Genomic DNA, 17158 nt, shown 5'->3' with positions numbered 1-17158 from the left:
TTAAATTACAAACATGGCATCTGAGGACTGCTTCACTATTTTCGTTTTGCATTATTTGCCGTTTTGTGGGTTTCCTTACGTCACTCCAGAGTTCCCTGTGGTACTAGAGCAAGTACACAAATGCACACTCTTCAAAAATTCTAATATCCAAACTAAAAGAAGTTGAATGAAAGATATAGATTGTAGGACATGCTAACTTGCTTATTTTTCTCAAGTGGATAATCTATTTGTCCACATGTCATACTAACAAGAAACTATGCTTCAAACCACAGGTCAAGATCTATAGTTCCAACCACACAACTTTGTGTTGCTGTTTATGAATGTTCTTTGGAACATAGAAACACCAAATCCTTGAACTGTGTTGGTAATGATGGAACTTACGACCATTGTTGGCTAACTATGCATTTGGGAAATGTGTTTATGGAATAATGCATATTTCCTTCCGTCAAGTCAATGGAGTGAATGGAGTGATGTATGTTAATACAGTCTGGAGACGGCGAGGCACTTGAATATCGGGGGCGCAGACAGAGAGCTATGAAGATTTATCAGGTCACCTGGGGCACACTGACAGCCTTTGAGCAGGACATTCAAATAACTGTTGGGAGAAGGAGCAGGTGATAACGCTCTCCAGCCCCCTCTCCCAGCATGCTCATATTGTGTGGGTGTATGTGTGTGTGTGACAGAATGCGAGTGCTCTTTGTATGTCTACCTCAAGACAGGAAAAAAGAGGGTTACGAGGGCATTCAGAAGCAAATGAGCAGAGAACCAGCATCCAGAGGGTGTCAGAGAGAGAGAGGGAGAAAGCAGTGCGAGAATTCAGAATCAAGAGCCAAGCAGACCAGTGTCGCACATCAACTTGCCTTCTAATGTTGAAATACCATCAAACCAAAATTTAAGACACCTTCAACATTTCTCACATTATCACAGTTTATTCTCTATAGTTTAGAAAATGGTAATGAAATATATTATGACAAGAACAAATGTATCTTGATATGCCACCCTTCTATTAGACTGTCTCACAAATGAATTAGATTGAATAGCTGTCAGCTGTTAAATTTAAGTACACAATTAGATAAGATACCAATTTAGGTCAACCAATTACCAAGCAATGCTTAATTTTGTTCAGTCTGTGGTGTAAAAAGGTTGCATTAGCAATTGAAGAAAAAACACTTAAGAAAAACATGGTCAGGTCAAAGAGTCTGAATAATTTTTGGTCCCAAATTTTTATCAATATTACTGGCAGTCCACTGTATGAAGAATTTTTGGGTATAATATGTCACAGTTTACTTTATTTTGCTATCCTCACTTATATAAATGAACTATGGTGTCCTGCACCCACTAGTAAAAAATATCAAGAATTATATCTGGTGTCTGAATAATTTTTGGTTTGACTGTACATGTATGTCTGTACATGTACATGTATGGTGGATCAGAGGTGCTGTTAAATGAGCTGGAAAATCACAAATGAGATCTCTTTAATATCTTAAATGATTCTCCTTGAAATCATTCAGATTACATGTATAAATATAATTAGTTAATGTATGATTAAATACATGTATTATTAGATTTATTTGATGTATGGTTTGTTAAGATGGGACAATAAGTGGCCTTTAAATGGCCTTTAAAATTGTCCAAATTAAGTCCTTAGCAATGCATATTACTAATCAAAAAGTAAGTAAGGAACATGACTATTTGGCTCTAATAAAGGGATTCAGATCTGTAGACAACACATCATGTCTGTTTCCCATTAATGTCAGAATATACCATCATGCCCAGCATGGCAACAATATTTAACAAATTGCAATACACTGAAAACTCTAAATGCAAATGGGATTTCCATTTAAGTCCACCATGGCATTGTCAGAGTGACTGGAAAACAAGATGGATGATTCCATTCCTCCATTCTAATTGGCTTTGAATGTTCTAATTCTCCATCTGGCCCTTTCGGAGGTGACAACGTAAACAACATTCCTAGAAGAAAGTGGCAACCCTGGCTGGGAGAATGGGCCTGCCTGATCAATCAGCCAACATTGATCCCCTTTAGCACGTGTAAATATGGTCTGTGTGCCTCTGTGTGAGTGTTTAGTTTGCATGTGTGTCTGTGTTGGGGGGTAATGGCTGGGGAAAATGCAGCGTCCATGTTCAGGGTGTGAATTTTGGGCCGTCTAACCTCCTAATTAAGGCTTCAACCCCACTAACAAAAAGATAGGGGTTCTTAAGACTATGTATTTCTTTTATCTATCTATCTATAGACATATATCTGTTTATATATTCCTTGAGAATTGAACCATGTCTTTAGCACCATGCTGTATTGTTTGAGCTGCAGGAATACTACAGAAAAGTTGCTTTTGTGTGTGTAAACTTAACAAATATATAACAAAAAAAAGTTATTCAAGTCAACATCCCTGAATAATTTGTAAAATAAAACTCGACTGTGATGTGAAATTAAATGCGTGTCCTAAATCTTCAGAGGAAAAGGAAGTGGTTGAGTTTTGTCCACTATCTTCACATGTCCCTCAGGGGCCAGTCCTTCTGCTGCTGTGCTGTCTCTTCCAAGGACCTCTATTATCCGTAGGGTTTTTTCCTCTTCTCAATGCCCTTGGCTTCAATACGTGTGAAGACCTGACACAGGCCACCCCTGCACTGCAGCGGAACCCTGTTTCTCTCCGTTTGCGGATCACTAAACAGGACAATCACTCTATCCATCTTTTCATGGGCTATTGTAGTGCCACCTTGCCTTTAGAAAAGGGCCCTTTTCAGTGGGGAACATTTTTTTTTTCTCTCTTGCTCGATCTTTCCTCTCCTTTTGATGGGTTTTCTTGGACGTGGGTGGGGAGGATTTTGAGGGTGCAAAAGAACCCCCCTATACTTTGTCTGTTATGGTTCTTTTTTAGCACATATCAAAGATATGAAGAGGAGTCAAGACTTCAAAGCTGAAGATGGACTTAGTGTGACAGTGACCTCCCTCAACTCAACGAAAGAGGTTGGATCAGAGGTCAGAGTTTGGAGACAAATTAAAATATATTTGCTTGCAGGGAGTCATAATTTCAATCACTCAGATTATTTGATTATCCAGTACAAATGAAGTCATTGTTTTGACCACAAAAAAAAGAAAAGTTTCATACACATTTTATATCTACTAAAACTTTTCAAATGTCATAACTCTTATAACCATGTTTGTAAATGAGATTTGACTTACATATGTGCCCCATAACATTTGTGCTGCCTCCTCTCTCCAGACCTTTAAGTCTCAACTTAAAACTCATCTTTTCACTTTGTTCTGTGAATAACTCATTTACCTCCCTGTGTCTCTGTTTCCCAACTTTTGTTTGTACATGACCACCTTCTTGACATAATTGATGTTCATCATCTGATTGCACGACCTCTTGTTATAAATTATCTGTCGTTATTTGTTGTAAACACCTGTTTGTCTGAATGTCCCCTCTGATTGTCTGGTGTATTTTGTTTGCCAATTGCTTGTGTTATTTTGTGAAGCGTCCTTGGGTTCTTGAAAGCTGCTATAAAAATAAAACATATCATTATAATGTGCCTATGTGATCTGCAAATACACAGTTATTAGCATTTTTAAATATATAATTGTAAGATAAATGGGCTAAAGCAAAGTACTGCTTTAGCAAATCAGGAATTCTTTGAAGAGGCTCTCAAATCCTAATCTCATGGACAAGCATTTGTACTAGAAGACATTGCATTGTCTGTGATCTGGTCACTGAAGAACAAGGCTTCTCTGCAGTGCAAGGTGACCCCGTGTGCCCCTGTCAACACCCACCCAGCAAATTACAGACTTAAGTCATACAATTATGCATATGTGCTAGCATGCATTCCTCACTTGAAGAGAGGATGTAGCCAATGTAATGCAGTGTTACTGTATGTAGTACAGGACTTGCCCCTTGAACTAACAGATACTTCTGGTGTCAAATAATGGGCACGGGATAATGCTTCCTCTATGTATGTGCATTGCTATATCTCCAAGGACCAAGGGTCCATGGACCTCCTTATCATCTTAACAGACTGTCTTTGTTAAGATGACCAGAATACTGAACAGAGACATGTTTTAAGACATTTGGAGTGTTACATAACACTCCCAAATCATCTGCTAAAATTCTATATCACATCAGAGCCGAATAAATCAACATTGTGTACAATGCAATTATTGATTAAAATGCCAGTAAAACATGAAGGAGCGTGAAAAAGGTTAAAAATGTATCTTTTGAGGGTGATGGGCCAGCTGCTCTACCTCATGCATGGTTCTTGGGAAATCCATTTGCTTCCATTTGGCACCACATTCATCTTCATCAGTATTAGTGGAATAAAATGTAGCCACTGGACGAAAGCACGCTGGCTTTGGGATTGGATTGGATCCTGTCAACAAAGAGGTTTTGAGGGCACAGAGGCCGCAGGAACCCAGACATCAACCAGTGTCGGCCCAAATCTGGGCCAAAACTATGTTACTGTCTGGGACTCCACTTGGAGTTTTTGGACACTATTAGTCCTGCTCCTAAATGTGCAGACGAGCATTACGGAAGTGTTGTGAAATGATAACTAAAGAGGGAATCTTCGGATTATATCATCATGCTTATCTTGCAGAAAAAAAGGAGAACGCTTCATCTTTCCTTTTCCCTGAATCAGAAATCAGCTGTGAAAGGACACACTGTTTGGGCCTTGAAAGTGCTTGTATCTCAAAAGTGACTGTTGTTGTATAAACTTTTTTGCAATGCATGGACATCGCCGTCTCAGAATGTACCTGAAAAAATGCAGTTAAGATACTCATCTCATTCATCTTGGATCCCTGTTATATTGCGCTGTACCTTAGCATTGTTTTTCCATTATAAAGATTTTATCAAGGCTGAGACATCACGACTTTTCATCAGGCCTTTCATCATGAAGTCCTGTTCATCTCTATTTTACGACATTGTAATTTCTCAATAATTACATTCCAAGCTGTTGTGCCATTTGAGATCACACTAGGTATGTTTACATGCACTAATTTTCATCAGTCTGAATGAATCCAATTTGATTTCAGATTCTAACTGAACCCTTTTTGCAATCCGATTTTCGTCACATTTTAGTTTACATGTGCATTTATGTATTTTGAACAAAACGCCAGCACATGTGCAGTGCAAATATTTTGTAAATATGCAGTCTCCTCCAGTCACCAGTACATAAGACTTAAATAGGTTTGCAAGAAGTAAAACTTATCGGAGATATTATTATAAAAGTACCCTGGTAAACATACACATCACATGCGCAAGGTATTTTTGAATCCGACTGAGAAGATAGCATTGAACCGTTTACATGCTTACATTTTTACTATTGATTGGAGTTTCAGTCTGATCAATATTTCATTCGGATCGCATTGATAGAGTAGCTTACATGGAGACTTTTCAATCCGACTGAGCTGTCAAATCAATTAACAGAATATTATAATCAATTCAATATTCAACAGATTATGTTGGTTCCTGTAGACATGGCTAATGAAAGCACCTGAACTGAATTGTGCCCTAACAAGCATCCCATCCCAAGAGCTAGAGATTATCAGTCTATTGTATGCAACAGGATGGACAAGATCGGTACTTGTACACCTGAGGGCACAGCCAGGGCTTAATGAGAGGTAATATTCAGTAAGAAAGACGAAGACTGCAGAAGAGGAGAAAGCCTGCAGGTAAAAGTGATAGGTGGAGGGATTAGCTCAAGTGATCGATGACCAGCAATGTGCTCATTGGGATAGCCGTTAGCTCTGCGCTAGCGACTGAGCATTACGATAGCTGTACTAGCACAATCATTTATTGCTGATTTAGCCTACTGTAGGGTGCTCTAACATAATGAATTAAGTTATTTTTACCTTTCAGGGTTTGATATTACTTCTAAACCACTGTGGCAGATTACTTTTGACTTTTACTCATAATTCTATATTAATTTTAAAGTCGAAAATATGTAACTGTTAAATATAAAACAACATGAATCCTAAATGACCCATGCACTGTATAAATTGTTTTGTCAGGTAATTTAAAGCATGTGCTTTATGTGGTAACATCTAAATGAAGCAGGTTTTATTAAAGTGAAATTTAGTTTTATTGTAACTGAATACAGCCAATAATGGGATACTTTAAGGGTTCAATCAAAACCCTTAAATTCCAAAAAAGTGATCATTAATGTAATAAATTTTTGTATGGTGATGCACAATCTACCTCTCAGATACCTCCGTCTTTCGTTGCAGTGGACAGATGTCCAGCTCTCTCAAAATATATTATAAAGAAAAAAAAAAGATTGGGAATGAGATTGTACTCGTTAAAATAAAATTAAATATTCTTTGTGATTTAAATTAAGGCATCCAGGGCTATGTTTAAACAAACAAATTGCATATGTGAATGGTACAGTATGTTGCATTTACATTATAGAGATAATACAGTGGATGACAAATGGAAGGTATAACTGAACAGGTATAAAGGTAGAAATGATCTTGAGTTGGGGGAGGTGATGGACACTCATTGGCAATTAGACCGACACCCTGTTTGAATCCTAGAAAAAGGATAGTCCTTTGTCCTGCTACTTTTGTTTCTTAATCTCAGTGCTCACCAGGACTGAGTCGCTTACCTCTAGGTAGCCAGAAAGTTATTTATTGTGCCCTCATCCCTACATTCATACGCAGGCATCCACATTCACCTTAAACCTTCCTAATGGGTAATGTGCTTAAGACTCCACCTGAACATTAGCCGATAGAAAAAACCCTCAGCTCTTTTGTTATACTTTAAAATCCAGTTGTTTGTTGAGGAAATCCTTATATGTGTAGAGTACAACTGTCCCACAAAAATGTGATCTGTGTGTGTAAATATATTTATATATGGAGTACAGTTGAAACAGTAGCATGGTACAGTTGAGACACCCATTCTTAATGCTGTAAAGCTGGCTAACCATTTATAGCAAATTACAGTTTTAAATAATTACAGTTTTAAAATAAATTTACTTATTTGCTTTATTTAATTCAGATTCAGTTAGACAAAACAGGAACAAGTATTTAACACTACAAAAATATACGGCAAACAGTACAAATGTAAACATAACAGTAAAAATAACAATTACCCCTAAACCTACGCATCACTCGAATCTTTCTGCATTTTTACATTTTCAATCATTCTGTGTGATTTATAAGCTTGTTTCATCATGGGGACCTAAAAAATATTCCCATAAGGTGAATTTACTGGTATTGCTATACTTGTGGGGACATTTGGTCACCATAATGTAGGTAATACCAGTACACAAACACACACAGCCTCTGTATGCCTGTATGCATTTTATTTTCTATGATTGAACTGTTACTGTTATACAGTACCTACATAGCAACCTAAAGGGTGTCTCAGCTGTACCCACTTTACCACCTTGTATAATTCTTAAAATGCTATGTAATCCTTTTAACATTCATGTTAGAAAATATGTCCATTAATAATAGACAGTTGAAATATCACAAATATATTTTTTTAACAGAATTTGCATAGCATGTATATAAATGTAAATGTGACTTTTATCTTATTATCATAACTCTGTACAACTAAACAGCATGTGAAGCAATAGGACACCAATCCGGGTACAGCTGATACACTGAGTCTCAACCGTACCCCACTGACATGCTCGCACGTTTCTCTAGATTATGAAAAGATCTTGCATGGCACAATGTCATAAAATAAAAGTAAAATCGAACTTGAAATGTACATGCACTGTGTGCAGACAGAAGAGAGCGATTCCCGATTGGACCGCAGCACACTTCCAGATACTTCCTACTCTTTCTGCCGTATTTATGATAATAGAAGTACAAGTAAAAACTCACATGGTCGATCATTCATTGTTAGCAACACTTTTGTAGCCCAAGAAAGCTATCAGTAATTATTTACTGTCTATTTACAACAGATTAGGTTCGAAACTTTCCTGAAACAGCTTCTGACAGTTTGTTATTGACAGGTTGATCTCAGACTTATTATCAGCGGGGGAAAGGTGCCAAAAAGGCATTTAGATTATTAGATTCTTTAGATTATTCTTATTATTATTAGCATTCTTATTTTTATTATTTTATTCTTATTATTCATATTATAGCCGTGGATGACATTTTATTTTAATTTTTATTTTGTTGGAAGAGTAGGCTATTCACTTCGTTCATAATGGAAAAGTTCACAATGTTTTAAATAAGTATATTCATACAATGTATGTATTATGTGTATTGTTCCACTCGGATGCATGTTATGAACATGGACGCTTAAAATGGTCTTAATTATAAATATAGCCTATAGGCTAATAGTAATAAGGACTATGTAGGCTAGCATTTGGTCTCAAAGAGCAAGTAATGTTTACTTGTAGGATATTAAAAAGAATCGATATAATAACGTACGTTTGTCGCTGATATCACTGTATTATACAAAATAATTAAATAAAAAAGGAAACGGTGTAATATGAAAAACTTGCTCCTTTATTTTTGCTAGCTCCTCTCTCAACTCCAAAGTTTTTGGGACACCCAAATGACGTGTTTTACGGTACTGAAAATGGAATGTGTGGAATTTCTAAAGCTTCGATTCATCCTGAAGCTAGCAGTGAGGCAGTGAGGTCTTTAAAGTGAGAGCGCCCCTATTTGATCAAACTCTATCAAGCAATTTGTGTTGTTAACGCTATGTGCAGATGGTCTGTCTAAAGTCCATAGACAAGCCAGTATACTCTTTAAAAGAAGGAACACTGTTTATTCACGATTCTAAAAGGTGTAATGACGTTTTTCAATATTTTCTGAAATATGTAATAGACATAAATAAACATTTGTTGAAATTTCAGGAGCTATATTTCGTTAGGATGACAAGTGGAATAACCTCTCGTGAGATTTCTTACCAAGTTTTACGAAATATGTTGTACATTATAGCTACATCTGCACGAGGAGTTTTCAGATGAAAGCTATGCCGCAGTTCTGCCTGGCAACATGCGTTCTCGTTCATTGGTTTAGGATAATTAGTGCTTCCTTCTTTTAGGGGAACCCAAAAGAGTTTGCTTTTTTTCCACCCCAGACCACACATTTGTACACGTATATATAAGGAAACTACATGCATAAATGACTTCATAAAGTGATTGTGCCATAGGCTAGTTCAGTCATATAGAGTTTAAACTATCTAAAAAAAGGTGTCTCAGCAGAAAACAGTTGTTAACATACACTTTGAATTTGACATGAATAAAACTTTGGGTCCTGAGCGCAACTGAATTTCTCAATGCACAGTACAGGGCACGTTGATTTGGGCTATTATACCGCCCCCTACCAATACTACTTCACCAATAAACATCTTCAGACCCTTTTACCCCGTCTTTCCACCCCCGATACCCACAACACTAGCAGCCTGCCCCCTTGCACCCCCGCCGATTCTCCTTGGTCACTCGTCACCCGGCATAGGCCCTCCTATTTCCATACTGCTAAAGGAAGGAGCCCAAGCTCGAGAGAAGATAGTTCCTCCGCCCTGAGCAGACAGCCTCTCGCTCTCTCACAGGCTCGCTGCTGCTTTGATCTTCCCTTAACAACAGTCACGTCATAGGGGAGTTTTGTCAAGTGGAGCTGCAGCGAGAGTTTTAGAGGGTTCACCAGAGGCAGCGAAGCATCCACGGGACCAGTGTCCGACACGAGATCCAGTTTTCTTACTTTTTGTCACTGCTAAACCTCGGGCACCGCTGAAGACATGGAACACCAGTTGTTTTGCTGTGAAGTGGATACCATTAGAAGAGCTTACCAAGATAGCAACCTGTTGAATGACCGAGTTTTACAGACAATGCTCAAAGCAGAGGAAAACTATCTCCCATCGCCAAATTATTTCAAGTGTGTTCAGAAAGAAATTGTCCCTAAAATGAGGAAAATCGTCGCCACATGGATGCTCGAGGTTTGTTTTAGGATGATAGTTGTCTTTTTGTATTAGCTGCACAAGTTTGCCTCATGATGATCTGCTCTTGCTCTTTGGAACTGTTTAATAAATGTAAATATGTTTAAATGTAACTTGAGTTCTTCTGCATTGTTATCCATCCCAGAACTATCACACAGAAAAATGCTGTCCGATTATTATTTTGCGTAAAATAATGTTTTTTTACGAAAGTAATATCAATCCTAGACCTGGGACGTTTTCCGTGGTTTCCGCTATGGCATTTTTATTTAAATAGACTATTTTTCCCCATTCATGTGTTTTGTTTCTTATTAATCTAAAGGAGCTATAAATGAATTTAGATTTTATTTCAATTTAATACCAATGTACACGTATGCATTCTCACTCCTGCCAGTAGCCTATTATACGCCATCTTTGTTGTCCTTTGCTTAAGTTTTTTATATTTCTAAATTCTAAAATGGGAACATTATTGACATCACTTGCGTAAAGGCGCTTACTAGTTGTCCTTTAAATCACAGGTATAATTCAAACCTCATTTTTGCAAGAAACCGTAATATTTGTATCTTAAAAGTTTGGTTTCAGTTTGCCATACACCTCCTGCACGACGGTCTAAAAATATAATATTTTTTAATTTCTAAATTCAATATCGTAATATAAACGGTCGGATTATATTTCCCATCGAATGATTTGGATTTACAGATGTTTAACATTAGATTTAATGCTTTGGAATAATTTATATTAATTTTTGAAACACCCGCTTCTCGCAAATGTCGCATGCTTCTCTTTGTATGTAGAGGCTTTAGATTTCAATTCATTTCGCAGCGTTTTTATCATTGAATTCGAAAGATTTTGCTTTTATCCAATAAAGCATGCGTTACCCAACATTTACATGTGTCTTAAGTCCAGTGAAACAATTTTTGTATATTTTTTTATATTTTTTGAAAAGATGACGAACTAGAAAATAGCTTGGACGCCACCTTTTTGCTTCGGAAAGCAACGACCGCTAGCATCTGCAGCAAATTGCAATATTTATACTTTCTCCAATACTTTAGATTTGTATTAACTAACTAAGTAGGCTACTCTTTTTAGCTTTTGCAAAAGTCTATTTTCTAACTTAACCCTTTCTAGTGCAAATGCAAGACTCAGCACGTGGGGTAACTTCATCAGATTAAAGCATAGCACAAAAATATATATATATATTAATGTTCACCAATATATTAGTTTCTTCGATTCTTACCGCATATTTAGGGGGAAAGCAGCAAATTATTCGAGATCTTTGCTTTATTATATGTACTTTCTTTTCTTTAAAGGTCTGTGAAGAGCAGAAATGCGAAGAGGAAGTTTTTCCGCAGGCTATGAACTACCTGGACAGGTTTTTATCTGTCGAGCCCACCAAAAAGACCAGATTACAGCTGTTAGGAGCAACTTGTATGTTTTTGGCCTCTAAGATGAAAGAGACTGTGCCACTAACAGCAGAGAAGTTGTGCATATACACGGACAACTCCGTCCGTCCCGGCGAATTATTGGTAATTATTCAACACTTCATAATTATACAGCTTGTTACTGTTTTCTTGTGCTTAACTTAAGTCAATTAAAGGCATGCAAGTAACTTAATTTTGCTCAAAGATGTGTACGTGAATGTCTTGGATTAAAATATTAAGCAGATAATTGGATTGGTCTGCAAATGTAAAGGCATGAATATAAACGTGCATGTTACAAACTTTGTACTTTTTATGTGTCCGCTAATTGAAAGTAGGCCTTGCTTGACTGTGCACTTAATCGACATCTCCATCTAGCGGTCAAAGAGTGTAAAATCGTATATGGAAAATGCACCTTTTGTAAACTTGGGCCTTTTTATATCTCCCTTGCAGCAAATGGAACTGCTGGCGCTAAATAAACTGAAGTGGGATCTGGCTTCAGTGACACCACATGATTTCATTGAACATTTCCTCGCCAAACTGCCTATACATCAGAGCTCCAAGCAGATACTACGCAAGCACGCCCAGACGTTTGTGGCCCTCTGTGCAACAGGTATGTTTAACAGTTTGTGTTCAGTTTTATTCATGTAAGAGAATTTGCCTTAGTATAAATATTGCCGACCAAGCAAAAGTATTGAGCGCTTTGTTACGAACATGCATTGAAGAACCTCCCCTTACCTCACCCTGTAGGCTACTTTGCTATCAGGCGGACTTCTTTATTGCAATGGAAAGAGCCATCTCGCTTGTCCTAATTCCTCACTCGCAGTTATTGTAAACCCGTGTGAGCCTCTGCAAGAGAGAGGAAGTCTATTTCCTTTTGTGGTGATTGCTGTGACTGCACCACGGCTCCTGAGAAGCCCTGCCTGCTTCACCACACCACTGCTATGCACACAGCGCATGTGAACCAAAAATAGGAAGCTGTTTTCTGTAATTTTTCTTGTGAAAGGGGCTTTGTAACCTGATATTTTCCCATGTCTAGACGTCTTGATGTCCAGGTCTCTTTGATTGAGATAATGTGCTCAGATGTTAGGCTGCAAATCCAGTTTTTTTGCCCATACACATCATAGTCGCACAACCTACAGCAGTCAGTTTATCACCTGCTAGAATAAGCCAGTAATGCTTCAGGAAGGAACTACTCTGGTATATTCCCCTCTTTTTGTCCCTCCATTTACATGGTGGGTATCACCGCAGCTCACTCCCCTTTTATGTTTATGACCTGCATTTCTTTGGGAAGTAGCCTGGGATCTCAGCCAGGAAGAGTGTGGTTGGATGGATACTGGGAAGGGGGTGGGCGCTGGTGAATGAAATGAATGGGTTGGGGTGAAGGCTCCCGTGCCTTTATGCTCAATTTGTCTTGACAATTGCCCTCTCGTCTCTGAGCTAGATGTCTTCCTATAAGAAAGGCAGTTGTATTTCTCTGTTCGCCATGTGTGGGCGAGGCGCAAAGTGAGAGTATAAGGGAAAGCTCTGCTTATTGTCCATGTGAGGGGCCGTTCAGGTTATGAACGCACCGGAGTCATTTTGAGCAAGTTGTGTTTTATGAAGTAGTAGATGGTAATATCTTGAAAACCCTAAGATTTCTATGCACTTTTGGCGTTAACGTATGCATAGAGACATGATTTATGGGACGTTTAGGGAATGAGAAGTCTACAGTAGGGGGTAGCTTGCCCAGGACCTACAGCAAAGTCTTCTGCCTCCCCCCAAAGGCTTTGAGCCCTGCCGCAGAATGGTAACGGGCCCCAAATGTCACGGACTGTCCCCTACCAACCCTGCTCTCATTATAGTTTAGTCATGCTATGCTTCATTATGAGCTCAATCCCAACCCTAGCTTCTTATCCAGTATTGCCCATTTTATTCCTCTTACTCTTTGGGCCACTTACTTTTTGGTGGCTTTTTTGAGAATTTCCAACCACCGTACGTTTGTTATTTTCAGATGTCAACTTCATTGCAAGCCCTCCATCCATGATCGCGGCTGGCAGCGTTGCAGCAGCAGTGCAGGGGTTGTACCTCAAAAGCAGCGACAGTTGCCTATCGTCCCAGAACCTCACCAACTTCCTCTCACAAGTCATCAGAAGCGACCCTGTAAGTGTTCCACCTTCTGTATATCACTCCAGAAGACCAAATATGTCGTTTTCATTGTTGCTAATCTCCCTGTTTCTCTCCAAAGGACTGTCTGCGATCGTGTCAGGAACAGATTGAGTCCCTGCTGGAATCTAGTCTCAGACAAGCTCAGCAGCACAACATCTCCACAGAGACCAAAAGAGTGGAGGAGGACGTGGACCTCTCTTGCACTCCCACAGACGTCAGAGACATTAATATCTGAACGGATCGCTATTCATCTTGTGTGCGATGAATCTCTTCGTCTTTGTTTCTGTTGGGTATGGGCTTTGGCCAAAGGCTTCATTGGACAAATGGAAAACGGGCTCACACCTGCACCCCACCATCCGACCAATACCTCGACAACTTGCCCCTCAGCGTGCCCAAACTGTTGACCGCTGAGCAGCATCCCCTGTGGTTTTGACCATCGGGCTATTGCTGGCCAGGACCACCAGTGGAGGACAGGGAATGAATGGAAATCTCAATTCTGTCTTTCAGCCCCCCTCTATGTCCTAAGTCAAAAATAAAACAAGCGAAAAATGATATAGACTATCTAGGATTTTAAAAGTGTATAAACGACAACAGTAGTTGTGACTTGCCCTGACTTGTTGCTGAAAAGGCAACGCTGGGTATTTTTATTTCAAGTGTGTCAGAAACTATTTTTGAAAGAGAAGAGACGTTATTTGTATCTTCGATTTCTTTCTCTCATAGATAGTACCTTGTTACACTTGCCACGAGTGCTCCCTGCTTTTTCTGCAGCCTAGCCGTGTAAATATATCCCCGCTTGCTATGCCTTTAGTCACTTTATTGTAATTCCTAGACAGATTCCCTAACAAGATTCTCTTCTCTTCCAAAATGGTTTATGTAACCTTAGTATATTTTTTACGCATGTATTTTTGTTATGATCTAGAAGGCTGTGGATTGCCAGGGGCTGAGGTTCTAACTTGAGGCCAGACGGAAACATTTCTTCAAATCGTTGCCTTCACTGCCATTAATAATGTATATCGTCATCACTGCCATGACACAATAAGCTTACGTTGTACCTGCTCCCCGGCTAAGCTTGCAGTGTGGTCCACAGTCTGCTTTTTTTGTTTAGATTCATGTATTATCTAAAACCATTCCATTTAAAAAAGAAAAAAAGCACTTTCAGTTCGTCGTTTAAGGCTGACCTTTAGAGAAAAAGAAAAAAAAGAACGAAAGAAATCCACAGTTGTTAAAACAATGGGGGAAAAACATGGAATGGAGGACGGAGCAGGTCTCTTTATCTATGGTGTTAGTGGTCTGTTAGAGAAAGGAGAAGAGGGGGACACTGAGAACATATTTGCTCGTTGAAGGCTTAAACTACAGCCCGCAGCTACACGATCCTCCCGCCAGAGCGGATGGATGCTAGGGAACGTTTAAGGTGCGATCCAACAGAACGCATGTACAGAGGTAGAAACACTACGATGTTAAATCAAAGATTAAGAACTATTTATTTTTTCAGTTCCCCTCTTATGGCCAGTATGCACAAATGCCCAAGTGTACCTATGTTTGAAGTATGTATAATGACCCGCTAGTTGCTAACTCGTGACACCATAGTTAAAGTATTTTTTCCGAGTTGATATACTCTGGTCTAGTTATTGTTAAAACAAAAGTTGTGGCTTCAAGTAGATTTTGCACAAACCCAGAGATGTCAGTTTGTCATGTGGATCTCTGGAAGGGGAGGAAGATGAGGAGGAGAGATGGTAGAGGGAGGCAAAAAAGGGTGATGGCTGGACATCAAAGAGTTAAAGCAGAACTGAGACGTGTGTACCGTGAGGAATAACTTAAGAGGAGAACCTGGGAGAAGACACTCCTCATATTTAGCTGCTATGGAGGGATTTCCAGCAAGTATGAAACTTTCAAATGGAAAACAACAAAAAAGAAAAAGACATGCTTCTTTCTCTTGTCTTGTTTTGCTGCTATTTTTGGTTTTGTTTATATGAAATGTCAATACAATGCCATGTAATAGGTTTTAATTTTCTCATAGAAAATTATGATATTATTGACAACTTTGGTTCTTTTGGTAGTTTTTTTTTTTTTTTTTTATGTGATCAATTTTTGTTAATGTGATCTCTACACTGCTATTCCCAAAACAAAGAAACAAACAAAAAAAAAGAGACAAAAAAACAAAAAACAACAAAAAAGCAGATGAAAAAATAGTCAAATGTTCCTGTTATACCCACAATACCTCAAACTACAGTCGTGATTTAGCATTGATTTTAGTCTGGGATTTTTCTTTAGTGCTATTTTTATGTTATTTTATTTTATTTTATTGTTTTTTTTTTGTTTTTACCGTGCCTGTTAGTCCTGTTGTAAAATGCAAATGAACATGTTAATCATCATCCTACTGGGTCCTGATGCGAGCGAGTAGAAAGCACATTGAATGGAATTAGTGCCATAAACTCTTTTGAGTTTTTTTTTTTAGCTTGTTTCATTAAAGGAGACTATATACCCAATTAAGCCTCTTCTAGCCCATCTTGATGAGTTTATGAAGCTTTTATTTGAGAAATGACACCCTTATACTGCCATGTGTACTTACAAAGCCATAGTTTTGTCTTGTAGTAATTTAACACAGTGCAGATATTCATGTATTAGTGGCTGCCTGTCTTGTTCCGAATACAAGAGACCTGGCATGCCCACATCAAATGCAACGCAGCTACAATCAGCAGTGATGTTTCCCTTCATCTTCTTTTTTGCATAAACCCATGAAATTTGTATCCTTGTAAAGATCCATATATTCAGTGCTCGTGGGATGCTTTACTTGGTTGGTTGGTTAGTTCACTCCCTTTAGCCTTTGACATGGTGCTGCTATATGTTTGCATTGAGTCTAGAAATGATTTGCTGAAAGAGATGTGGCGATAAGCTAGGAATGATGGAAGAGTTGATTCAGGACCCAGGGGACACAGATATATTATCCTCTGTAGTATCAGGAATCTATTTTACCTCAAGGTGGAAACGAAAATACAACTGAATGATGAAAACTAGCATGTATACTGATACACACACCAAGAGACTGACATGCAATCGAGGAAAAGAGACTGCGGAGGGTCCGAACTTTTCTCTTGAATGTGTTTAGGGGAAACTGAGAAATGATTGACTGCATCCTCCCATCCCCACACCATAAAAGCTTGGCCTTATGTCTTGATTCTGTTGTAAACAAACCTGTAGTGTCTTTTAGTTCAATATGGTATTCATTCCCATGGATCAAAATGTGTTGATCCTGAAATATAATGTCATGGTTTGATTTTTGTTTTGTTTTATTGTTCACAAACCGGTCACTGGTCTGAAATGCACAATCTTGCTGACCCATCTTAGACATGAGGTTAACTAGAATAAAACTTGAGCTTCAAAAACCACTTGTCTTGTGTGATTTGTATTTTTATTGTGCTTGCATAGCTTAATTATTAAATTCTTTTTAAATGATCATCATTTACTTTCCTGTAAAAAAAACAAACATATTTTTGAAAATATCTGTTTTTGTATCAATACAATTACATACTTTCAGTGTCTATCCTTTTAAGTCATAATATGTAGTTATTTTATTACAACAATGAACTAATAATTTTCGGAATTAAAAATGCATGGGAAAATGCGTACACAAGAAATACTGAATATTAAAGTTGGCCAGTTTATTTGAATGAATGAAATGCTTAAAAA

General features: G+C 38.2%; 1 protein-coding gene across 1 annotated transcript; it reads left to right on the top strand.

The window, feature by feature from the left end:
* The first annotated feature begins 9544 nt into the window (after positions 1 to 9544).
* LOC306874242 (G1/S-specific cyclin-D1) lies at positions 9545 to 16850 on the top strand. Its single transcript, XM_079424145.1, has 5 exons — positions 9545 to 9908; positions 11216 to 11431; positions 11777 to 11936; positions 13317 to 13465; positions 13551 to 16850. Exons 1-5 carry the CDS (start codon positions 9711 to 9713, stop codon positions 13704 to 13706), a joined length of 879 nt encoding a protein of 292 aa, XP_079280271.1. The 5' UTR covers positions 9545 to 9710; the 3' UTR covers positions 13707 to 16850.
* Positions 16851 to 17158: the final 308 nt, after the last annotated feature.

The sequence above is a fragment of the Barbus barbus genome, assembly GCF_936440315.1.
Source record: "Barbus barbus genome assembly, chromosome: 1".
Lineage (NCBI taxonomy): Eukaryota > Metazoa > Chordata > Actinopteri > Cypriniformes > Cyprinidae > Barbus > Barbus barbus.
Note: the sequence above shows the minus strand (reverse complement) of the source record. Positions and strands in the feature narration are given on the sequence as shown.